Below are 27,393 nucleotides of genomic sequence, written 5' to 3' on the forward strand. Positions count from 1 at the left end.
GTGACCAGCACCATTTTTTGGTCAAAGATCAGAATACAGCCATGGTTATCCTCACTTAAGACTAAATCTTGACAGTTTCTTGTATTCTTATATCCAAGTGTAGGTAAAAGAAATTAGAAAGAATCATACAGAATGGACCCTATAAAGGATACAAAGCAGGAAAATCTGAATAGATTTAAAAATAAGACATCTGTGTAACAATCCAACATATTTGCCACTGCCATTCCATAGCTGATCTACTTGGAGATTTCCCTTCTTACTGCAGGTGGGCTGGGCTAGACAACCTTTAATGGTCCCTTCTAACCCACACCATTCTATGATTCTCTTTATTTTTTCATGTCATAAGGACATGAAATGTGCTTGTGTTCCTCCTCATGACCGGAGTAGTAATAAAAGGAAAAGGAAAATTAGCTAGCAGAGTGCAATTTATACTGAGAAAGTTACATGAAGTCACTTGCACAAAACTGGCTATTAAATTAAAACTTCGGGGATATCCATTCTTTGTGACTACAGTCAATGATGAAATTATGTCCTACAAATAAATCAGAACTTGTCTGGTGCTGGAATAGGATTTTCTTCACTATTTAAACCTTCGCAGTAGTAGCTATGTTTCTCTTCAGCAGTTTTACTGAGGTTTTACAATCTTATTGTATGGCGTTTTTGTCACTCAACAATGAACTGTGGCCTTCCGCCTAAAATTAAACATACTTAGTTTTCCAGAAACTATAATGTTCTAAGCTCAAGTTTGTTATTTTAAAAGCACATGGTACGAAAACAGCTTCCTGCTGCATGACCTGCTTCATTAGTACTGTTGTCATTTTAGGAAAGTGACTGTTGGTAGGTCAGAACATTAGAAAGTGGCTGCCGGTATCACTCCTCAGTTCTGAGACACTGTTCAGAAACAATTAATAAAACATGGCAAATAGACCAAATCCTCTAGTAAGAGCCAAAACAAGGGGAGAGACAGAAGCCATGTAATAAGATGGGGGGAAGGCTGTGATCTGTAATTATCTAAACTGTTTCATTTGCAGCTTGTGAGAACATAAATTGCCAGGTTCCATAAAGGTCAACAAAGACAAGGCTGATGATAGAGTATCCTGTGCATGAAGAACACCTAAACTATTGATTTCCATTCACATGCAGTTAACAGTTGTAACACTTACGTAAATAAATCAGTGTTTACCTGTCCATGTGTATCCCCTGCAGATTTTCCAGCCTCAAACTTTAAAGCTAGACCAAAATCAGCAATACAAGCTGTAAGATTATTTTTCAGCAGCACATTCTTGCTTTTGATGTCCCTTTCAAGTTAAGGAAAAAAAAATAAAATTGAGATCTAGAACATGAAATACATAACGTTCTAAGAAAAAAGTAAAACAACAACCCCCAAAACATTATAATGTAAAAGGCAAAGTTGTAGATAAGCATTCCATTTAAACAACAAAAGAATAATAATAGAATAATAATAAAACCTAGGAGTACATTTGCACAACTTCATTCTTATGGAAATATGAGACAGCAACTATCACTTTATACTTAAAATACACACAGATTTATAAGCATGTCATAGAACAGAAACAGAATAAAGAGTTACTGCAGGCTTCAATTACAACTACATTTTGTTTGTTTAAATAACACAAGACAAAACACTTTGGAAAAAAAAAGAATCTTCATTGTTTCCAGCAAGGAGATACATCATCTCCCGCAGAAAGAAAAGGCAATGGACAGATTCCCATCTGTCCTGTGTGTACTGTTCCCTCCCCCTTTACTCCTCTCCCCATCATTCCTTTTACCATCAGCCAAGCAGTTTTGCCATGACATTACAAATCCTACAGAATCTGTATTTCTCTTACTCTGTACCTCCATCTTTTCACTTTGGTTACCACTATCATTTCAGCTCTCTAATTCTATTAATAGTGTTCTATATTTACCTCATTAGAAAAAACAAAACAGCAATTACACTTAACAATAGGCGTAACATGCTTACAGTATCAGTTTCTGTTTGAAGCATTCAGTATCACCTAAAGTTATGCATGTTAAGTGTTTAAGTTGTTTCAGATATCTATAATGCTAATTATTTTGTATAGCACATAGGGTACTTAATTAACTGTATAGAAAATGAAATTGTGACATTATCACGATCACCACATCAAGGTCTATAAACCATCAGCTAGATTTCTGTTTGGGCTGAGCAGGTTTTTCTTATGAGACTCTCAACAATTCTGGAAGGAAGGTATCAGAGAGTAATCATGTAAGTATTTCCTCTCTTATCCACGTTTCATATCCTGTAGCTCAAAGTTGAATACTAACAGTCACCTGAAAACATTTTACATATACTATACCTATGTGAGATGGCAGGCTTATGTCCATCTTTTAGCCCTGGTATATCTTCATGAAGATAAGCCAAGCCTCTAGCCATAGTCTGAGCTATATGACAGAGCTCATTCCAAGAAACCACGTTAGCCTTGAGAAAGTCTGTTAATGAACCCTGCACAGGAAAAAACAGCAAAACCAGAATATCAACAATTACAGGACCAATTTCATTCTTATCTACTCATAAAGAAAAATTCTAGTTGGCCTCCATCATTGAGGACCACAATGCACCTGGCTGCCTTTCTCTATTTTCTGATAGACCACATAATCATACATGTACGTACACAAACAACTGCTAGTTTAAACAACTAAAAAAATAACTTGCGCATTGTCTCTAGTCCATGAATAGAATCAAGGTGCCTCTACACATCACCTCGACAAGCAAAAAGTGCAGTGAACTCAAGTATAGTGGCACACTTGATAACAAACTGCACTTAGCTGTGTCAGAAATAGCATTTAAACACTTCATAAAGAGAACCTTGTTTTTACAAGCATGATTTATCATCTTCCAGGAACAGGAAATGACAGGTTAGTTTCACCTTCAAGAATCTTACTGGACTGTGTACAACCATTCTTTAGGAGCTTTAACAGCCTGTCTTTTCTTGGGGACCAACAACAGTAAACTCCAGTTTCACAACATAGTTTCAGAGTGAAACATACACTCTGAATAAATATAAAGAGATAATATAAAGTAAAATATATTCAACGTAAAGCTCTTCTCTTCAAATTCACTTCTATAGCACACTCTATACACACGTTTTCACAGATTTACATATTATCCAGATTGTGAGATGTCACTGTGTCACATGTTGCTGTGTGAAAAGCCAAAAGGGAAAAATTAACAAAGAGCTGTCAAAGTGTAGAGGCTATGCTTCAAAAATAAAATTAAAAATCCTATTTTCCATCAGTTATCTCAGATGCCATCTTTTCAACAGAAACAGGATTTTTTTTAAAAGACTCTTACAGAAAAAAATCCAAAACCAGCAATAACCTCTCAAAAAGGCAAATTAGTTTGATATCATCTACTTATCATGGAGATCTGTCAAAAAATGTAAACAGTTGCATAGTTCTAGTCTTCTAAATTATTAGAGCAGAGGCATAAGTGGGACAATAATGACAGGATGAAGTATTTAACATTCAGTACTAAAAATATGATCTGTGACCTAACCTTAATGAATTAAAATGTCCCTATTTTCTCAAACCTGCTACAGGTAACATCTTCCTAAAAGCTTCCCTGCTGTGCCACTGCCAAGTTTAAGTTCGGGTGTCCTGGCTTCTCCCCTCTTTTTGTACTTAAATCTCCGTGACAGTTATATGCATTTAAAAAAAAAATATCTAGATGGCTAAAATAAAACAGTGAACATTACATTTATTAATCTTTCTTACCATGGTTATAACGATAGAATGGATACATATTACTTCACTCTTACAGACTCAAATCAGCTAATATAAGAAAAAACAAAAATAAAAAAACAAAGTCTCTGCAAGATGCAGTTTATTGAATTTATGCATGTTTAGATGGGAGACATCAAAAAATACATGTTCTAAAAAGCAAAAAAAGTAGAATGACTTTTTTGTTTCAATAACATCTCTTAAATCCAGCATCTCCTCACAGCCAATGAAAAGAGACATGCTAAGAGTAAGCAAAAACTATTCTAAATTTTATTTCTTAACTGTCTCAAGTTTACATTTGTAAGAAATTTCTAAGGCCATGATCATAAAATAGAAGAGCTATGCTGAGAACTAAACATACCTTCTCATGAAATGCTGTAATTAACCAGAGATCAACATCAATGCTAGTGCCTCGCTTCTCTGCACCAATGAACTGCAAAATATTGTCATGTTTCATCCCAGGTAAACTGTAAATTTCATATTCATTCTGCCATGACTGTTTGTCCTTTGAACAAAGAACACAAACCACATTAATACTACAATAATGAGTACAAGAGGTACTTGAAGTACTTTCCCTGACAGACATTACCACATACAAGTTACCATGCATTTGTAAGTGACCTGTCAAAATATCTTAAACCTTTTTCTGGGGGGGGGGAAAGACAGGCTTTACAGGGCAAAAGAAATCAAGCACAGTGTATGGTATTAACATGAAAAATTACAAATGTTTAATAACTATGCTACAAACTACTGATCTAAGATATAAAGAAATGACGAAAAACTGTCTTAACACGTATTACCTATTCACATCTAGTGGAAAACTGTCTGAAAAAAATTTCATTTCTGTAAACAAATCATCAGCTGCTGAAAACAACCTTAGCTATCACAGGTATGAACCACAGAAACACAGAAATCTGCAGATCAGGGCTGGAGTCTACATAAGGCAAATCATTACAATATCTTTCCTCTTAAGAGCATAGTTCAATTTTTGCATTTTATAAATCTGTAAGAACCCCATAAAGAATAAGAAACAGGTTTTCCTTAAGAAGGTCTCAGATACAGCTTATACTGTGCTGATGGCCAAAACCAGCATAAATACATGACTTTTCTCCTACAAGGATAAGAAGCTGCAGATGTATTTATTCAGCAAGTCACACTTGGTTAATCATCAGAAAACACAAGCACATTTCTTCACCTCAAACAGCAGTGGGTATTTTTAATTAATTTAAAATCTATCCTAATATAATTGTGTATGATCACTTTGTGTTCTTTAACTAGACTGGACCTGAAGCTTATGAGCAAAATCTATTCTAAACATAGCTTTTAGAGGGTACTTGCTGGCAAGTAAGTATTTCAATTATATTTGAGCAATCACCTTACAGGCTTGCATTTCAGGGCATTCCTTCTAAGTACAATTTAATTTGAAAAACATTGCCAAGTTTTTTTCTCAACTGATCAAAAGATGTGTGAGACCTACTTAAAACTACGCACGACAAATAAGTATTTTTATGACTAGAAGTATGAAAGTTTCACTCAGCTTACTTCAATAATATGCTTGCTGCATTAAAATACTGATTTTAATTCAATAAAGCTCTACCTGCCCATTTTTCAGCTCAACATTTCCATCTAGATTTACATTATATATTGAAAAAATTCTAAAAAGCCTCTTACTGTGACTAGAAAAGCTGTTTAACATTATGATGTTGCAAGCAACACAGGACATCAAGAACTTCTGCTTACCTGAATAGGGAATATTTTGACCGCAACATACTCATTTAGTAGTTGAGCTTTCCATACACAACCAAATCTTCCCCTAGCTTTGATTTCTAGTAACTGCAATGGCTTCAAACCCATCAATGGTGAAGGTGGTGGTGGTCCAGGATCCTGAAATCAGGTTAAACCCATTAATGAATTTAGTTATTATATGTGCTATCTATGATGACAGCCCTAAAAATAGATGCTTGCAAACTGCAAGAGGTTTGTATTAGGTACCCAATCCCCCTTACATCAAATTATCTCAAAACAAACCAGAAACAACCCAGCAGCCCTTCTCCGCAGGAAAGTAAAATGAAATTGTAAAACATGCTCAGAATTAATGTGCAAGCGACAGCATACCGACAGTTACAGTATAAATCTAACCACATGTAAAAGCAGAGCAGAAATGAAGGAAAAAAGATAATCAAGCTTTACTTGTTACTTTTTTCAAGAGAATCAAACTAAGCACCTTTGATACATTTAAGACTTTGTTTTTGGGTTTGTTTATTGGACATATACATGATCCATTCAAACCTTCAGTTCAATGATCTGGTGTCTTGACTCTACAAAGCCATTAACTCCATTTCTGACTAACTCTGCACCCCTCAGACATCATCTGGTAAGCAGATGAGGTCTACATCAGCAGATTGGATGGGGGCAGCAGTGCAGAGTTGGAGTGTATCCCCTTGCTGTCTGCAGTGACCACATACTGGTTGAGTTCTCACAAGCCATCTGAGCTGATACCAGCACAGCTCTCTAATTCAGTAATTCTACTGTTTATGGGAGACATGAGGTTGCAAACCAAGATGAGGGCAGGCAATGATACTAAAAGGTCCTCCAGTACATCACTAACTTAATTTTTCATTCAGGAACCACTGAACCACATGCACAGGAGCAGGCATTTGGCACAGGAAACCAAGTATCATCACCTCCAGTCAGCCCTCCAAGGTACACTAATGGTGGTGTGAAGAACGACAGCATCAATGCTTCAACCTACCAATCCATTTTGACTGCTCCCAACTTTTGCTCATGTAGATAGCTGATAACTTACTGAAATGCAAGTACTTGGCTGTACCCCAGAAACAGAACTAGAATTAAATTTAAGAGATCAACTTGTCATATCTCACAGTGTTTGTACTCTATTGAGGGGCCAGCACAACAGTTGCTTTTCAAATATGACAGCACATGCTAGGAAGCACAACTGCAAGTGAGACAGAGCTTCCATGCAGCTATCAATATAACCACCAACAGTGGTTCAGACCTGAACAATTTCCTTTTCTGGGAAAGGGAATGTGAAGGCTTAAGGAATACCCCGTATTTCGTATTTTATACATCTCTTACATATTCTGGACCATACACATCATCTGACTGTAACAAGCAGAATTTTTTACTTTGTTGCCAAAGACATGCTTCTGTCTGAGCTGTCCTTTTTTCTCCAGCCTTTCATGGTGGATTAGTTGTACTTACACGTAAGCTTCTTCCCTACTATGAACAAATGCATCAGACCATATACAAATGCTTTTGCATGGAAGAATGTCACTCTATGCACAGAACACGATTGTCTTCTGTACAATCCCTGCTTTTTGCAGGAAAGTCAAGTTCTGGTGTAGAGTGGTCACCAAGCAGAATTACCAACACTATCAACAGAAGACACAGCTCCACCTTCCTTTTGCAGTTCCCAAGATAAATTTAAGCCATAATTTGTTCTTCAGTTCAAATTTCTACAGAGAACTGTCAATGTCAGTGGAAGGGGTGATAACTTGGGAGCACACTGCCAGATCACACAGATGGGAAGAGGATGAATGACTGCTTTTACTGGCAGTGCAGGACTATGGAGTCCAGAAAACTGCACCACAACTTTCAGTATCACATATGAAGGAAACAAACATACAAATGAAAGTTAGGTGTTGCTTTTAAATGATATCCACACTGCAAAATACAATTTAAAAAAAAAACCCAGAAGTCTACTGTTCAGAAAAGTCTCTAAAACATATGTTTGGCTTCTCAACTTTTTCCCAAAGCAGTCCCAGCTGTAATACTGGTTTAAAGAGAACGAATTACAAACACTGGAGGAGCTGCTTCTACAAAACAAATGAGAGTACTCTAAAGTTAAGTATTAGAGCACTTAAGTGAACAACAAAAAATCTAGTGCATGTTAAAGACATTTTCTGAAGAATGTGGTTTTAAGTATACCTTACTATTTCGAGAATGGAGACAAGTGCTTCTCTATTGAACACAGAATTTTGAGTAGTTTAAGTGCAGGAATAAAATAACCATTTTCTCGTTTCTTATTAAGCAACAAATACATCCTTAAAGAATAACAAGCTTTGGGGAGAGACAGAGTTACAGCAATTTAAAGAAGCTGTAACCTAAGTCCACAAATCAGTAACTGTAAAAGAAACTATAATGTTTTAAATTAAAATTAATAGACACATTACAATACTACCTTGAAACAAATAAGAAATCCTTTTGCAAACGTGACAGCAACAGATGCTTAAATTTGTTACATCAAAATTGCTGGGTTTAAAGTGGACAAGCGAAAATACAGAAAATTAAGTTTCAGAGTTAAGTTTTCCCTCCCACACTGACTTTCATTCAGTGCCAAAGCCCTTTATATGAATATTCCAAGCACCAGGGAAATCACTCTCCTTAATTTGTAATAGTTGCAGTTCCAAGTGAAACTGGAAACAAGATGCCTAAATCTACTCACAAAAGCCAACTAATTCTTAACTGTTAAAGAATCCTGAGCACTGTGCAGCATCTGGGGATTTAACATCAGTTAATTAAACAAGCTTCTAAAGTTTTGAACCTAGCAACTTGCCTAAATTGAGAGAACAATTTATGGGAAGTAACCCCAAATCTCACTTTGCTTTAGTAGCTAGAACCTCCCTTCCTTTCTATACCCTCCACCAAGAACATCTGCTGATATTCTGGAGCACACTAGATGATTTTTTTTCCTTGACAAACAAGCAAATGATCATTTACTAGTTCTCAAATATTTGATGAAAAAAAAATGCAGTGTCTATTATGAGAGAAGGCACTAACTCCTCAATAAGAAGTGACCAGTGATAACTGGTACTTGTTACTTTCACAGTAGACCATATACCTGAATATCTTATTTCCTAAAAATGCTGGCATTCCAAAGTATTTTCTCACTACTTTATACAGCAACCTCCTGTGGTTCCCTGCACATTTCCCTTTCGTGATGAAACATTTCTATGAAGTCAGAACTTTCGGTGTGCTTATGAAGCAGCAACACCCACCCACACATATAAATCAAAACAAACCCAGATTTAAAATGGAAAGTGTAATTGCCTTCTGTTAACATAACTAAAAAGAATAGTTTTCCGGTTTATTATTTCAACAACTTTTTAAAAATCAACAGGCATTTACCCTAAATCTACAGGTACTATATTTGTACAGCAACATTCTTTCACAATATTTTAAACTTGCTCTACTTCTAAGCAAAAATATTTAATATGCCACAGGCATAATTATTTTTGTATGACTTTTTAAAACCATCTCTGTGGTGCCAAGGATGATGATATAATGTGAGTACACATATAATGAGGATATATTAGTCTAACAGCTTGCCACAGCTGTCAAAAAATCAGCACCCAATTTCCCATTCCTGAACTTTCCCTGTCCCTTTCCTTGGACCAATCCTGGCACTGGTTTGACCATACCACAAATCAAAGCAATATGCTGTACTGCCAGAAAGCTTTTCTTTTGGGGGGGTTGTTTTTGTGTGCTTTTGTGTGTGTGTGTGTTTTCTGTTTCTTTGGGGTTTTTTTTATTTGTTAGGGGTTTTTTTTTGTTTTTATTTTGGTATGGTTTTTGTTTTTAAAATCAGGTTAGCTTTCAGGTAGTTTGGCAAATTGAATCAGTTTGCAACAACATCCAGGTTAAGGTAAAAAGTACTGCAAGGCAGAGGGAAGAGGGGCTCCCTGTTTGGCAGCAGTGAGACATTGGCCCATCTCACTTTGTCCACACTGTACCTTCTCAAAACCACTCTCTGTCCTAACCCCAGGGCAGTTCACAAAGGCAGCAGGAGCAGGAACACTGCTGCCACACAATCATCTACTGCCAGGGGAAAATGAGAAGCAGCTATGTCTGCAAAAAGTACTTCAACTAACAAAGTCATATGATGCATTCTACTTGGACAACTAAGCTTTACTCTTCCTATAGGTCAATGCCATCAATCCTTAACACTGTAAGTTCAGGTTGCATGTTCATCTCAAAATCATGGACATCTAGTTATGTTGTACACTCCAAGCTTTTCAAATCTCAAACAGGACTTTTTGGTTCCGATTTTTATAGCTGGGAATTGCAGTGAGCTGCCAGGTAGTATGTACTAGTCATACCAGAAAAAGAGCAGAGGGAAAATATATTCATGAAAGAATGGTAACTTACAGAAATAGGTTTCCTTAAGTGCCTTCAAGAATAGTTCTTAAGATCAAAGAGAAGCTTAACAAACATGAAACTATAAATCCCTTCCAAATATGACCAACTAAACAGATTGTTTAAGGACCTGCCCCAACACAGTCTGTCAGCACTTAGGTTTATCTCCAGTTATGTCTTTCATATGGCAACTGAAATCAGGTGACTCACCATGCACAACAAAGAGAAAAAAAAAGACCAGTTAGCCAAACAAGGTTGTACACAGACACATTTCCCTTTCCTGGCTCCAAAATATAAACAAGTTCTCAAAATTCCTGACCACATGCAATTTTTGTTAAATGGTGCAGTATTTCCCCTTGGTTATATATACTTCACAGCTTATATTGTGAATCACTTACAAGTTTAAAGCCATGCCCCCCTGTCCTATCCCCACAGGCCCTTGTAAAAAAGCCTCCAGCTTTCTTGTCAGCCCACTTCGGTACTAGAAGGGAATAGGGTCGAAAAGTTCTCACTGAAAAAGTCTGATGACTATCTTGGTTGCTTTCTCCCTTTCTCGTTTGAGTCTGGTTCATTTTCACCAGCTGATCTGTAAAGTTAAGATCCAAATACTATAAAAAGGAGTCAGAATTCTTAAATTTTGTAGTTATTAAAAAATTTACTACAATTTGTATCAAACTACATTTCTTTTAAATAGCATAAATTTTTCTCTTTTTTCACTCAAAAAAAATCCTCTCTTCTCTCACATATTGCAAACGTATTTCTTAAGGTAATATAAACAAATTAGTTATTTGTAGTGAAGATACTTCAGCTTTTTTCCTAACTGAAATTATGCCAACTGAAGAAAAACAGTAATACGAACAGAAGGAACTCAGCTCTTTACAAATGCAAGATATTCAGGAAAATATAATTTCCATTCTATTTTCTTGTAAGTTACAAGACATTACAGCTATTAGAGAACTAAAGAGACAATGGAAACTGAACATTCCTATTACAACTCAAATCTCGACTTTTTCAATATTCAATTTAAAAGCCTAGCAATAATGACCAGATTTTTGAATTAAGTTTTTAGTTACTTGCATTTTCACATGAAGTATCAGTAGTTTAACACAAGTAAAAATAACTTCTGGGCAGTGAGAAAGATGAAGTAGGGACTTAGTAGTGAAAGAGTATTTTTCTTCAGGTAATCTATTCCTTCAAGCTCCTGAATCACAAAAAACCCCCCCATCACATCACTCAAATCACAACACGAAGACTACACACCTCAAACAGCTATTGGCATTTCAGAGGTGGGAGATGACAACAAACACCCAAAGACAGGACAGAAGAGGGCAGGATGTGCAGTGTACTTTCAGGGCAGCCTACCACAACAGGATGTGCAGTATATACTGGCTGAACTGTTCCCACAGCCCAAGACTGAGGTTATCAGCACATGCTGGTCCAGTGGAGCCCTCACCGCCACTCATACGAAGTGGCACCAGAGTGGAAGCTAAGAACCACAAACTGACTAACGCCTCGTGTGTTTCATTATCAGTCCCTGAAGGTGTTTAACTTGATAGCCTGAGAAACTACAGTAAATTTTAAGAAAGCTATGAACAGCACACTAAATCTGTTTTTAAACCATGCATGCTTACAAATTTCTTCTCCAAAACACCAAGGGGTGAAAAAAGTAATTAATACCAAAACAACTTCTTACATGTCCACAGAAAGTTCCATAACCATGAACAAATATCAATGCATCTTACCTCAATCATTATATGAAAGGCGTGCTTGTAGAGGGGGAAAAAACACAGGCAAAAGAAATTACTATATATACCAAGAATGGGATGAAAAACAGCTCATAAGAGACAAAATCAATTGTTTGTAATTAACAACAAAAATATCCCTGGGGATAGCAATACTTCCTTGCAATAACAATGGATAATTAAAAAAATATATACATACATATATAATCTATCATTGATATATTAGCAAAGTGGGCAATAAAAGGTTATTATACAAACCTTTTGCTGAATAATTAAAACTACAGTTGTCCATTTTAGGCTTATAAACATTCATGTTTCTACAAAACAATATATAAACACATGCAGAAAGTTCATACAAACACAAGTTACACAAGCTTATTTCTTGTTTCCTCCACAATTTCTTGTTTCCTCCACAAGTGTACAGTAGAGGGCAGGGTTGTTCTTTTCAAATTCACTGTAATTAGTCACTAGCTGTGGAAAATGAAAACTTTTTAATGTCTATGTTATAACTAAACCTTTGAAATAAATAGGTCATCATATACTAGGTCTGTATTACTAAATTTAATCAACAAATCTGGCATGCTAGAGCTGTAACTAGAACAAGTGAACTTGAAAAAACTATATCCAACATCTATAAAGGGAGATTACAGTATTAAAGATTCTTTCAAACAAGTCGCACAAGTTCAGACTGTGGAATAAAATCCATTATAAAAACCTAAGTCCCAGAGCACTGTTACTGAGACTTAAAAACACATTTTAATGACACACGCTTGTTTGTGCTACTTTCATCTCTTTTTTATTGAACAATCTCGTTGCCACTCAAGCAGAGAAGCGCTGAAACACCTTTGTTCCTCCTCCTGTACATCTGCCTCAGCCATTTTCTTTGTCCTTTATAATTTGATCAGATAGATGTTGCAAGAGTATGAAATTCAAACACAAAGTATTCAGCTGCTACGTAACAGCTTTTTCTTCACTGTTTTCTTCACCGTGTCTTTCCATTCTTAAGATGCTACAGAGTGTAGAACCAACAACAGACTTCTCTGCACTTTGAAAACTGTCTAGCACACACTTAGCATTATCTAAATAATTCATAATAGAAGGGCTGAAGTATTTCTTGAAGGCTAGATGAGTTGGGAGTCAGATTTATAAATACTGTTATAGAGCTTGCAGTTACGGACAGAGAGAGCACTGAAGAACCCCAGAGCTAAACAGGACCACTCCATCAGTCAGCAGACCACTGGAGATGAGGATAACACACACACCAAGAGGATGAAACAGATTCTTGCAGGACCTGTGCAGCCTCTGCAAATACTCTGGGGCATTTCATAAGGGAAAACCCCACATACTAAACAAAACCACCCAAACTTTTTTTCAGAGAAGCTGATAATCTTCACCTTCAAGTTTCTCAGAGCTGGTGGTTCCAGTAGAATGACAGCTATTCCACACTTGTTTGGGAGAACTACAAGTAAGATTCTGCAGCAGTAAGTCCACAAACCACAAGCACAAGTTCCTCCTCCAAGCCCCCCATATTTCTTTGCCAGAAGCAGCAGCCAAGCAAAATAAAAGTATTAATCTGTGAATAGGATAGGGAATGGCTACTGTAACAGAATAACAGAATTATCTCTGTGTACTCCTACTTCTCCTAGCTCAAGTCACAGGACAACTGTTAAAAAAAATGTAAAAAGCACTGCTTTTATGAAATAGTTCTTCAATAAATGTCAGTTTTGTAGCTGTAAAAAAATGATTAATTATTTTTCAGGCTTACTTACTATTAAAGTTCTCCAGCTTCTGAGAATTTTTAATTACTCAGAAATAAAGAAAAGATACACGAAGCCCACCTTTTTGCTCTTACCATAATGAGAAACTGCAAATATGAAATTGAGAAATGAGTTCTCTCACTGCTCTCTTAAGGGGATCAACGGCCGCCAACCACTAATAAATTAGATATGCATGGAAATTTTCAAAAACGCACATCATAAGCCTCCTGATTTGAAAATCATTGTCCTTCCCTTTAGACTACAGACCACTGCTCCAGGCTTTCATTAGGAACACAAGTGTCACCAGTTTAAGCTGTACCAGGCTATTACAGAAATGTAAATAGGTGCAACAAATCATAAATTGGGAGTAATTTCCCTCTCCCACTTGTATAGTTACTATCTATACAAATGTATATAAACACACTAACTTCCTATTTATACTGCCTGAAAAAACACCTCTAAAGGTTTTATCATGGATTAAGGAAATTATTATATTTATAAACAACAAAACAAAACCAAACCACACACAAAAAACCAACCCAGCCAAACAAACAAAATGCCCCAAAACCATAAATACCCCAAACAAAAACACCATCCCAAATAAAAACAAACCCCACAAAAAAATCCAAGCAATGTGATCTTCTCCAAAGTCTGGGCTACTCACAAATATATTGTGAACTTCAAAAATGGCACAAAAACTCTTTATAAACATGTGGTATTTTAAAGAAATACAACTTACTGTATTATAAATTTATTGCACTGATTACTTCAGGTGTTCTTAACTACTACCTTAAATATGACATTTGCATGCTCATCCCTCAATCTCTTTGGAAAATATGAGGTTAAAATTAATTATTTTTTTTATAACTTGTGAAATGTGCAGTTCTCATCCATTCAGTGATATAAAACATTACCTGAAAGACACCAATCTGAAATATTCAGGAAAACGGACTTTATTATGGAAAATTATTAAAAATCTGACTGCAGACTCCATCAAGACCAGTACTTTAGCCTTCCTATGATTGTTCCAGAGCACTGTTTTAAGACTATAATCTACATGTGGTCTAGATAATGTAGATTATTTTGAATATTACTGTTTACAATGAATGAACACCAGAGAAATCTTCAAGGTAAATTATATGTAGCACTGTAAAAGCCTCCAGTGTCTTGTCAGTTGTTAAATGCACATATGCTAAGTCAACATTTATGAAACAAAAATACAAAGTACATCCAGCCTTACCAGATGGATACACATCTTCATGCACCAGTATCTCTGAACCACTCCATACAGGCTTAATTCTAGAACTAAACACCTTTGTAATAAGCCAGGAGTAAGATACAGTGCAGAAAGCTAAGGTATAGTATTGCAAGTATAGCATGCAGGTTAGAATTATTTAGAATTCTACTTAAATTAATGCAAAAGTAACTTGAAGCTCACTACAGAAATACATTTTAAAGCCTGTTTTTTTAACTTTAACTGTAAAGTTCACTTTAGGTTGCTATTCAGAATAAGTCACCTTACACCTGGATTTGTATTTTCTTACCTCTTGACAAAATAAGAATCTATGGTTTACTTAATTAGAGACAGCTCATTCTGAAAGTGAATGGAAAACGCAGGGAAGTAGTTGGGTGGGTTTTTTTGGGGGTTGGCTTTTGGGTTTCTTTTAATGGCTTTTAAAGCTATCAAAGCTTAGAATCAAAAGTCTGCATCTGGTCATATACAGAACATTTAAAAAGCAACACTATAAACTTGGTTTTCAATTATTTGTCATACAAATTCCTCCCTCTGTTAGAAGATTTTAAGGAACTGCCTGTATTGCAACAGCCCATAAATTTAACAAAGAAAGAAGGAAAAAGACACAGTTACAAGCTATTTACCTACTACACATTAAAGACTCTTCATCTGTAACAACTTTCCTTCTGCATTCTTAGGGTGTCCCTATATTTATGGTTTTTTTTTTGTTTTGGAGTTTCTTTTTTTTCCCCCTTCCTTTATACAACCATATAATGGTTGTGCCTCTTGGACCAAAACCAAAGGATAATGCCAGACCTTCCTCCTGTGTCAGTCCAGCTACTGTTACCAACTGTAAGAGAAATTCTTATTAGCCCTCAAGATATGAAATGTAAAGTTAGAAAACGTGAAATCATTCACAGATCTAACAGTCCAAATCCAGAGATCATTCAGGTATTCCTTTTTAATACTAACCCATGATACGTTAATCAGTCATTAACCACCAATATGTACCCAAAAGCAAATCCCTCCTAGCTAGCCACAAGCTCTAACTCAGACTTTATTTTCTTTAACTTTTACTCTAAGCTCCAGCTTTTTTTTGTTCATTAATCTTCTCCCATTTCATGTAAGCATTTGGCTTCTTCATGCATTTTTCAAGTGGCTATTAATCTTCCCAGGTTTGGTGTAAGTTCTAAAAACACCTCCCCCTTTCTTCATTTTTCAAGTGTTACAGTATTTTATTAAAATATCTGTAACGACAACAAGAAAAATAGTGTGGCTGGAAAACAAAAGCCAGAAAAAAAACCCTAACAATTTAATTTCTTCATGCTTTCTCAGCAGCCAACTGTGATTTTCTGAGTGTGGCAAAGGGATAAAGGTTATCTCAGAAATTTTAAGCATACCAGGTAGATTACTTGATGTGCTGGAAGTCAATTTAGAGAACGAAAACAACAAATGAAAATCTTTTTCCTATGCCAACTACAAAATATTTCCTGTTACTAGTTTCTTTTTTTCGAAAACAAACTTCAAGTTGCACACACTCACCAAACTCCTTGGCACAGGTCTGGTGCACTAGACCAAATGTCTGAGGTTAAAAACTACAGCTGAGAACAGTGCTTGTTCTGTTATTTTGTTCTCTTCCTTTTAATTTCCAACCCAGGATTTATTTTTCCCCTGCTACATATGCTGTCAGACCTGCAGTCAGTTCAGCATCTGTCTTGCTTCTGTCGTTACTAGAGATTTTTCTTCATCATTATTCACCTTGCACTATGTGATGCCATTTTCAATTCTAATTTCTTACAGCTTAAACTGAAATACCAAAACCGTGACATAGCTACAGAAATCTATTCATACTTGGGTGTCTTTAGAAAGAGATACACTAAAGAAAGACTATCATGGTATAGCAGTGAAGGGAGCCATACCAAAATGGCATCAACTAAAATCAGAGAGGGTTTTTATGTTCAAATAACCCCTCTTCCCCCACAAAAAACTGAGATCTCTTTATATATCTTTTATATATACCTTTATATATATATCCTTACATTTCACACATGTGCTTCTACTACTCTTAATTCTTGGTTCATACAGCACATGACATTGAAGACTAGGGACATTTTCCATCTATACAGCACAGTAAGGTTCATCCATATGGAGGCAGGGAGAAGCAACACATAAAAGATCATTGTGCTTTATATTGGGAATGATGGGTGAAAAGCTTAAATGAAGTGATACACAGGGGTCGAATGCAGAAGTCATATTTAACTATGCAATCCTCCACTCTGAGAAGAGAAAGAAATGGTAAATCCTAGCAACTAACCTTGCTTTTATAGACATTCTAATAGACAGTATCTATCCATTCTGAGTTTTTAAATTTCTGGGTAACAGCAAACAGGCCTAGACCAGGGCTTTTTTGTGATTAGTGATTAAAAACATGAAGTATCTTTAACCCAAGTAATTTCAAATGTTCCAGAAGAAAGCACAAAAATAGGTTATGAAGACATTATGTGAATCTGTAAAGCTTTTTTCAACCCTCTCAACATATGACTCTTACTTTAAAAACAACACAAAACAAAAAAAGCAACTCTGTGATCCAGTAAGATATTCATAACTTGAGCACTCAACAGAAAGTACAAGAGGTTAATCTCTCTTTGTACAGTAGGGATGTAAAATGTTGGAAGCCACAGCTCTGTGAACTGATAAAAACCAGAAGTGTTACTTGTGTCAGTTACACCATAAAATAGGTTATGGTCCTATCTATCAGTTGACAAAGTGGTAACACCACAGTTGTAATTAGCATTGACTGACAACTCTGGCCCAAGCTCAAGATATGTAAAAAAATAAATGAGCATAACATATCAACTCCTTGCCATCCACATTCGTATTTCTAGCAGAAATATTAGTAGGATGCTGTGGAGAAATCCAAACTAACTTGAGAGTGAAAGCCTTTGTCTGTAAAGACAATACTGCTTCATTTTCAGTGTACCTGGAATTCATGAGTGAAAATTAACTGGGTGAGAGTAAGTCTTTTTCTATGAAAATACACAAATTCAAGTATTTAAAATACGCATTGATTTTGGTAAGTTTATCAGACATATGAATAGATGTTTGCAGCATGATTAAATCGGATATAAATAAGAAAATGAAAAGGTTCTTTCAAACCACTTGACATATGCATGTATGTATTTAGCAAACTTACACTTGTTAATAACTCATTTAAGGACTGAGAGTGACAGATTTTCTACATTTTGACAGATTTAACTGGATAGCACCCCACACGATAAAGTGAGGCATACAGTTAACAGTACAAACAAGAGATTAAGTAGTACGCATGTAAGCAAAGACTAATAAGAGCAACAGGAGCAAGGACAAGTCCCTGCACCGACACCTCAAAGCACACAGTTCTGCTGCGGCTGCTCCTGAAATATGCCTCAGGACCCGGCAAGTGCTTCAGGCTCAAGCATCGGCAAGGAACATCTCAGCAGCTACCTGCTCTCATAACCCACCTGGACTCTCTACTCAAATAACTGAAGGAAAGCAGGACTGAAACATGTAAGGAGCAAACAAACATATCTGCTGCTTTCCAGTCTGAAACCAAACATATACACTAACTCTACAATATGAAATTTTAAAGTAAGTATCTAGATTCTAAAGGAATATAAAGTTAATGTAAACCACAAGACTGTGAACTCGGCTCAGTTTGTGTAAGTAGTGCCTGCCTGATACATGCACCTACCATGAAATAATTTTATATTCAAAGGAAAATTAATATTGTTTGCATTTACTCAAATGTTTGTTCTTTACATTTCACTACAGGTTCAAAAATAAAATTTCTCTTAGCATATTTTTTTAACTACTCCAAACAATCTTTTTTCCCTTTTGCACGCTGATTATTTTTATTTATTATGCCTTGTCCTAATTCTTCAAAAATGTCTCATTCTTCAGAGCTTGCTCATTTTTATCTTTCACTTACTCCTCATCTGCCCTTTAATTTTTACTGAAAGAAAGATTAGTACCAGGGCTTGCTGTACCTAAGTACTCCCACCACCCCACTTTCTGGGAAGAGTGTAGAAGATAACCTTTACCTGCATCTCATACAGGGAAATCCCCATTTTCTAGAAAGTATCCATTATACATGTGATCTAGCCATTTTCTACAGGAAGATTTAAAAAAATAATTCATTTGACTACAAACTCTAATCATGTCCTAATTATTGATATAATATTATTTTTAATATATTAATCACAAAAATATTTAAATGTTTGTTTCATGGTTATAAAATTACTAATACTTTTCCCTCTCTTCCTGCTTCCTCTGCCTCCTGTTCAAATCAGCTCTAATCAAATTTAAAGTGGGAAATACTGCTCTGCTGCATATGGAAGAATATTTATATAAACTATTTGCATAATAATTTAATTTAGTTTTTCAGGCAGAAGCAGCTTTTCCTGACTTTCCACATCAAACCTTAATGCCTATTCACCACAAGATAAGAAAAATGTTATTACACCATAACTAGCTCAAGCACCAACATATACTTATCCCAACAGATACAATCTGAGTATTAACAAAACAGCCTATTACCCTATTTATTAAATATTTGTGTCCACTCATGTACCAAACAAACCATGCAAGAAAAGAACTTTTGAAAGAAGATGATAAAAATTCCAGTTCTTGATCTCTCACATGTATTAACATTTGTTTGCTCTTCTATCACTTTATCCTTTACTTATTGAAGTCTAAAAAGGAAACCACCTGCTGAAATTTTTCACAGAACTAACAGTTATGAAGTTACGAATTTGTTCTTACACTGAAGTTTACCAGGTTGACATCGAGTCCTGAATACATAAAAACTGAGATGGATGAAGTAATTATGCTAACAGATTGCATGAAGTTTGAGGATCTGCAATACTTTCGCAAGGACAGAAAACATACTTTTCTCCTCTAAATTATGTTCTTTTCATTTGGCAAGAACATATGCCCACTGCTTCCCCCAAAATTTTCCTTATCTATTACTACTAAACTGAAATCAAAACAATTTTATGTATCAGCGACATGCAACACTTCTTCCCGAACACCCTGAAATCAAGCAGTAACACTGAAAATATCACAGAAGCTGGGGGTACAGAGCAGATACATATTAATAGTTTTTAAATGCAATCCTACAAAACCTAGAAACTGTTTTGATTTTATTTATCCTAAATAGCACCACTGTATGAGATACAATGTATTGTAAGTGGTCACTGCCCTGAGCTAGGAAGCTCAAGTTTAAGTCCTACTGCAAAAACCCAAGTCATGTGGGATCCCAGGCAAGTTGTTTATCTGTTTCCACTATCACATTTTCCTCATCTTTCCTACTTCGGTCTGAACAATTTACTGCCTTAATTCTTTTCATAAAAGCCTTCTAATCTCAACTGAATCTCTAGACTTAACTGAAGGAAGAGGAATTCTAGCATTAATACTAATTATACCTACAGAATCCGCTGGAGCCATACCAAAGCAGGAACTATGCACACACAGCCAAAAAGTGTTTGTTTTGATGCTTCATACTTGGAGACCACAATTATCATATTTTCTAAATAGAATACAAAGACTCCTAAAGCTAAAAAATTTAGGACAGAACAGAAAATACATAAAAAAACAAGGAAAAAGACTACATGAATCATAGTGAGGCCATGAGCTGAGCTAAGCCCTAGAACTAGGCTTCAACTGAAGTTTTCCTCTGTTTTCCTTTTAGCTCACATCTCTATCCCAGTCACACGCTTTTTTAAAAAATAACTAAGGTTTTACTAGTTGCTATTTTCTATTCACTGCAACTTGCCATTATGAATTAGTGTCTCTCCTTCACTTTTGTTTTAAGCTAGACATTAAATAAAGCTCAACCATAAGTACCTGAGTGCAGCTGTACACAACTTTCAGACAAGTAGTCCTTTTAACTACGTGGGAGCACAAACCTCCTACATTTACTGCATCTTTGCCATCTGAAGTTTTGCATTTAGTTTTTCTCCTCCCAAATACACAGATGTGTAAAAACATTTAGTTTCTCAGACATTCAAAGACCAATTAATTAAAGAGATAGGACTATTTAAGTAAAGCTTAATTTTCTGCTTTTGTGGATAGCAAGCATTAGCACCTTTAAAACAGGAAAGTAACAGAAGACTACAGCCACGTGACAGATGCACACCCCTTTTCTCCCCTTTTCAGAAAATGGTTTTACTGTTCAAAAAAACCAAAATAATGCAGCGACTTACCTGGGTTGGAACAAGTACTGGAGGATATGCCAGCTTGTGATGTCTATACATCCAAAATGAAAAGAGCACAATCACTGCAATTCCCATTATAGGCACCAATGAATAAAGCAAGGTATTGAACAGAGGTGGCTTAGGTGTAACAGGATTGGAAGTTGCTGAAGAAAAAAAACACACAAAAGGACACAGCTTTTAAGGAACAAAAATCATCCAGTGTTTGAGATATCTAGCATCCTGATCTTATAAAAATTCTTGCAATCAGCACAACAGGCTAACAATATTTGATTAAATACTCTAATAGAAACAGATTCATATTTATTAAAAAATGGCACTTTGGAAAGAAATAATTTAGGTCCCCAGTACACATCAGCCCATCTATCTCTTCTTGTGCTTTTAAGCTCTGCATATCTACAGTGTGTAAGAGATGTCTGTATTTTTAAAAGACTGCAAAAATGCCATCACCTAATGAATAAAAAAAGAACCAATAGAGGTTTAATCTTTGGAATGTGTACAGTAATATGGCATTAATAAGAAAGGGCCAGAAGTAATCTGCCAACATCCCTACATGCTGGTGACTTGCTACCAGTAAAAGTTCTGTAGCTGAAGACACTTCCATGCAGTCCTGAGAAAGGCTCCAGAGAAACCCTGCCTCAGAGGCAGCTGGCATAGGGGCAGCCACAGGCAGACCCCTGGGGCAAAAGAGCTTTCATGACAGTGAAGAAGAATGTCAATTATTGCCTTTGCAGTATCACTGACAAAAATGACAAGAATATCTCTTGGGTCAACAAAGGCTATTTTAATCTCACAGAGATTGCTATTTAATTTCATAAACAACTTCCTCTGGCTATTTGGTACACATGACATCTGCTGTTTTCAGTTCACTTGTTAACATTACTCAGCTTTCCAATAAAGATTAGATTATTGAGTGGAAGAAGATATGCAAGAATAATCAAATAATCTTTTAGTTACTGTTTTTTTTAAACTATTTTTTTTAAGTCTGGCTGATTTTCTTTGTAACCTGGGAGGAAATCCTTCCCCCCTTTCTAAGGGTTACTGTGTCAAGTCACAGAGGAACTCAAAGGTCCAATTAGTTCAAAGAAATAGGGCACTGTTTCAAGAAGAAGAGCATTCATAGGCTGGTACATGCATATAAGGATGATACGGCTTTTAGCCCAATGATTTATGGACACTTACAGAAGCTTAACTATACAATTAAGGTAAGATTTGACAGTAACTTCTGTATCATAAAACAGCCAATAATTTCAGATTATCCTTCCTTCTCACACTCAGAAAAGAGCTAAAGTACCTTTTATCAATATAAATTACTTCTAGTACAGAGACCGTTCAAAATGGAAGACACAAACTGGCAATTTTCTAGGTTCTTTATGTGAATGCATACAGCACTATCGTGCAGGAATCGGAAACCTTCTGGCAGGAAAGAAACACCACAATGGAAAATTCTTGTCTCCTCAACATACATACTATTAAATATTTCTGAACTCAGAAAAGCTGTTCCTTCACAATGCGTCAAACTAACTTACGTTGTGTGACCTCCATTTCCGGAAAATAGAAAAAGCGTTCGTTACACATGTTGCCTTCACAACAACAGAAAAACACTTCAGGGCTGTCCTTCTTCTCTATGCAATCATTCCTATAAGAGATAATAATAAAAATATTACTAATTTTAATTTGGGAGGGAGGGTGGTGTTTAAGAGAAAACATACACTCGTATTTAAAATTTAAAGAGAACTTCATTACATAATCCTGGACAACATACTCCCCAAATAGAGTTAAACCTGAATAAACAAATAAAAATTTTGTTATTTTGTATTGCAATGAAATATCATTAAAACAGAAATAGCACATTTTTGTGATTCTTAAGATAAAGGTAAAGAAAACCACCAACAGGATACTGAAGACCAGTTTGCAGTCTAGATTTAAACAGGACAAATGATCAAATGGCTAATGATCAGATGGCTAATGCTTAAACACAATCTCGCAGTACAGGAGATGAGTGAGAAGGAGAATTTTTTAATTTTAGAAAAATAAAAAAAAAAGACAACAAAATTTCTACAATTCCCCCTGCCTACATTATGCTCAGGGATAGGGCTTATTCCACCCCATGAGTTAAATGCAGGAAAAGAGTTCTATTAACAAATAAGCTGAAACTATTCAAGTCAGGAAAGAAAAACAGGCATCATGCAGGAGACAACTTGACAGCAGAAAGAAAAGAATCTGAAAATCCTGCAGAAATAATTGAGTATTTTAAATGCAGCTGAAGACTGTCAAAAAAGTTTTGGATCCAGCTTCAAAAATTAGGGTTATTTTATAGAACCAGCTATTACAATTACACTCTACTGTAACTTCCATGAAACATTTATTCTTTGATGCTCTTAATCTGCAGTTGTTTGGAGTTCATCACACTGTAACTCACTGTTCACTAAACCACTCTTCACTCCCAGAGATAAGATCTTGTTTATTAATGGGTATTTTAGATGAACACTGCAGCACTCATTCTTACAAGTTAGAGCTAATGAGGTCTTAAAGCCAGACAAATTTTTACTCAATTTTTAACTATTTCCTTCCCATCCTTCCTGCATTGCATTTCTTATTCCATTTTTTTTAGTTTGCTCAAGGAAGAATTTAATATAATGTGAAACTAATGGGATAACAATAGTACAGAACCCAACTGTTTTTCCAAATTAAAAAAATTCTATTTCCATCCTGAAAGTTTTACATTTAGCAGAACTTAACTTAGTTCAGAAACCGTAATATCCCCACTTCTTCTGCAAACCCACAACTAAGAATGGATTTTTTTTAAACAAAAAGACCTCACAAAAAAAAACCCAACAGAAAACCCACACAAATCAAGAACAAACCAATACTTTCCCATCCTTAGTGTCTTATGGTTGCTAGATATTAGTAGCAATGAATAAGGTTTCTTTAAAATTGTCCTCCGCCATCCAGCATAGCTGAATTTCAATCATGCTGTGCAAGCAAGCTTGCAGATGCTTTGCTACTTCTCTGAGAAACGTATAAATCAGTACTACTGTTCAACTTAGCTTTAAACTGTCATTAAAGGACAAAACATCCTAGTGCGTGGGGAAATTTTATTTGGTTGAAATTACTATAATGATTTCTTCTACTCATTCAACATTAAAGAAACACAAGAAGAGAATTTTCTAAAATATTGCTAAAAACCAAATTCTGGGTACATTTTAATGAAGATGCATTATGCGTTTATTTTCTTCTCTCTCTTTCCAAACAACTACTTTTTGGTCAAATAAAACTTACTACAGTACTTCAGAGAACTATAAAATGATTTCTTAAGAGAGTCATGACCTTTATTCAGCCCCTATCTAACAAACCTCAAGTCCTGCTGTTACTGCTCATGGGTACTTGCTAGACCATCTGTTATTTAAAAAAAAACAAAACCAAACAACCGAAAACTAGAATTCCAGAATATTCAGTGTCTCTCAGTTGCCACTGAGGTGAGCTTTTTAACAAAATCAGAAAAATACCATCATGTTTAGGTAAAGAGCAGACACAAAGCACTAACTTTCCTACTCCAAAGACGTTGGAAAAGCAAACTACAGAATTCTGCGTTCTGGTTCAGGAACTACATTTGCACTGCTTGGCAGGAACAGGCAATACCAAGTCATCAGAAAATCTATTACTAATGGCCAAAAAAAGAATAAATTAAATACCTGGATTTTAATATTCATTAAGTAAATAAGGAAAGGTAAAGCATGCTATTATGCAAACAAGACAAAGCACATGAATAAAGTTGGGTCCCTAAATACAGGCATGCAAGGAAAGAAAAAAAAAGTATGTGCATGCATGTGTGTATCTAAAAAGAAAACTATTCAAAATCTACCGTATTACTGTATTATCATTTGTCTCAAGTACTGATGGCAGATAGGAGGATTTAAAAATTATGGACAGGTATAATAGTTTAAAATTACAAATAAATTTAAAATTTATAGGAAAACTTACTTACCTGTCATAACAATTGATGTCATCTAGCCAGCAACCCTGCTTCACAATTTCAATTGATCCAGAAATATTCTTCCATGTAGCAAAACAGTGCCGTCTTTTATCTTTATCACCATAACAAGGTTCAATACCACTGCGATTTGTTTTATCTTTTTCCCAATTAGCATTGTAGTAGATACACTCTTGTGTTTCTGATCTGCCAAGTATGGCACCTTTTAGGAATGAAAAGTAAATCACAATTAAACGGCATTCTGAAGGATAAGCCATATGAACAGTCAAAACCAGGATGTACTAAAATATCATACAATATGTTTTTTTAATAAAGAAAGAAAACATTTAACTTTGACAAGCATTCCAAGTAAACGTTGAAACATAAAACAAAGATCTTCTGTTCAGTCAAACAGTGACTTGGATAACTTAACAAAATTTGAAGAAATAAAGAACAAGTTATGGCAATATTTTTCCCTGAATAGCAACAGCAGAGAAAATTTAAAATACCCAATTTAGTTACAATATTAGCTGAACAAGAAATTTTAGCAAGTAGACTTTACCAAAAAGCATTTTTATCTCTTATTACAAGTGCCAAAAAACAGGTTGTACATCTTAGAACCCTAAACCTAACTGATGAATTCAGTTTTAAACCATCAACATCTTTTTCCCTAGCTTTCATCTGTAATGTAGCTTCTTAACACAAAGCACTGAAGAGTAAGACACACTATGCTAAAACAGTGTATCTTTTATGCCATTCTGATTTGCCAAGTGAGCAACTGGATTGAGACTGATAGGTGTGAGGCAACAGCCCCACACTGCCAAGGACAGCGTTGGGTTTTTGCTGGGTGTTCCCACCCAGTGAATCAGCTACAACATAAAGACATTAGATCTTTGTCATAACTCAATAACCAACCAAGTGCTCCTGCTCTCAGAAAGCCCAGGCCATGTCTCCTCTTCCACAGTGTACACCAAACACACATGCAGTGGGATCATGCATGATGGCCAATGTGCATGATTCAGGTAGCAGAAACCCAGTGGTGTTTGGAGGCCAAAGCACTGATGCAGTCCATATCTGACATGCTGGTGAACCACAACGGACTAGTAGACTAAGCTAACCTATACAGCTATAAAAATCACATGATTTTTAGTTTTTGTCATCCCAGAATTCTTAAAAGTTTCTGAACTTCTGAAATTAATTTTGTCTTTTAAATTACAAACGTAATTGAGTTATCGATGCCTACTGACAACCTACAGCAAAACCCAGTAAATATTAGCTCTACTTGGGGGAGCCTCAGTATGTTAAGTTCATAGCTCTAACATGGTATGAACTACCAGTCTGGTTTTTGCAAAGGTAAATGGTTGTTAGGATGCAAAACTGTTAACAAAATACTGGGGGTAATAACTGGCTTTTATTTCTGTTTTCCTCTTGTCCACACAAGAGTGTGTCCTTAATCTTCATGCAAGCTTCACCATTTAACATGTACTAAATCCATGGAAAAACAGAGAGGGAGATCAGACAGATAGACTCAGAGGACTTATGTAAAATTGGGGGTCAGGAGAACAACGCACATTTTCTTTGTGTACCCTTCTAATATTTTCAACACAGTTCCATTACACATTGTCATGGTTTGAGCATGTTTTGAGGGTGTTTTTATTCAAGGTTTTTTCCAGCAAGGTGGAGGAGGGGAGTCCGGGAGGAAGGAGAGACAGGACACAGAAACATGCTCAAACCATGACACACATCTACACTGAAGATTAAACAGAGATCTTCCATAGCAGTCAGTTCATACATATTTACTCTTATCACTCATTACTTCCTTTATTCACATACTTCCACAGTAATTTTGATACATCAATACTGCCTTGTTGCCATACCTGCACTCCCCTTTCTACACAAGGTTGTAACAAGCAGAGTGACTGTAACCCTAGCTTCCTTTGGGGGATGAAATCATTGTTCACCTCCATGTGGTAGGAGGTGGGGGTTGGCACAGTGGTAGAGGCTTCCATCATGTAACACCTCCTCAAACACACACAGCTGACAATAAGATAATTTTTTCTCAGTAAAGAGACCTGTACTCTACATGGACCAAAAAAGCTGCACCTCTCAGGGTGATAAGAATCATTTCAAACTGACAACTGCTGCACCCCTCTTGAAGTGCAGCACACAGCACTGGAGTTGAGTGCAGTGCTGACCATACTGGGCATCCCACATAATCACCTTCTGTAACTTTTGACTTTCACACATTCCCAAAATAGGCTGAGGATGCTGCTTACGCTTTTTGGGAAAGAGCCTGGGTGTTCAATGGGAGAAATGCACTAGCCAGCTGGTAACACTGCGAGATGCAGCATGTTAACTATTATATTCTTTGTGCTGTGATGGCCTGACCTTTACAACTCCCAGCTATGGCAAGAAACAGATGAGACAACAGATTGAACAATTTGGTTCTGTCAGTGCAATAAAGCAGAAGTCCTGGATTTATCTCATATGTGCCATTCCTTTCCTCCTGCTGCCAAGC

General features: G+C 35.9%; 1 protein-coding gene across 1 annotated transcript in view; it reads right to left on the reverse strand.

Moving 5' to 3' along the window:
* The window catches only part of ACVR2A (activin A receptor type 2A), a 69,890-nt gene that overhangs the window by 7,211 nt on the left and 35,286 nt on the right, over positions 1 to 27,393 (reverse strand). The window contains exons 2-8 of the mRNA XM_005153747.3: positions 24,891 to 25,098; positions 22,432 to 22,541; positions 20,894 to 21,048; positions 5,503 to 5,646; positions 4,124 to 4,267; positions 2,340 to 2,485; positions 1,184 to 1,298 (exon numbers count right to left, since the gene is read on the reverse strand). Of these exons, the coding sequence (XP_005153804.1) occupies positions 1,184 to 1,298; positions 2,340 to 2,485; positions 4,124 to 4,267; positions 5,503 to 5,646; positions 20,894 to 21,048; positions 22,432 to 22,541; positions 24,891 to 25,098 (1,022 nt within the window). The remainder of the gene's footprint in view (positions 1 to 1,183; positions 1,299 to 2,339; positions 2,486 to 4,123; positions 4,268 to 5,502; positions 5,647 to 20,893; positions 21,049 to 22,431; positions 22,542 to 24,890; positions 25,099 to 27,393) is intronic.

Source organism: Melopsittacus undulatus, chromosome 4, assembly GCF_012275295.1.
Source record: "Melopsittacus undulatus isolate bMelUnd1 chromosome 4, bMelUnd1.mat.Z, whole genome shotgun sequence".
In the NCBI taxonomy this organism is placed as follows: Eukaryota; Metazoa; Chordata; class Aves; order Psittaciformes; family Psittaculidae; genus Melopsittacus; species Melopsittacus undulatus.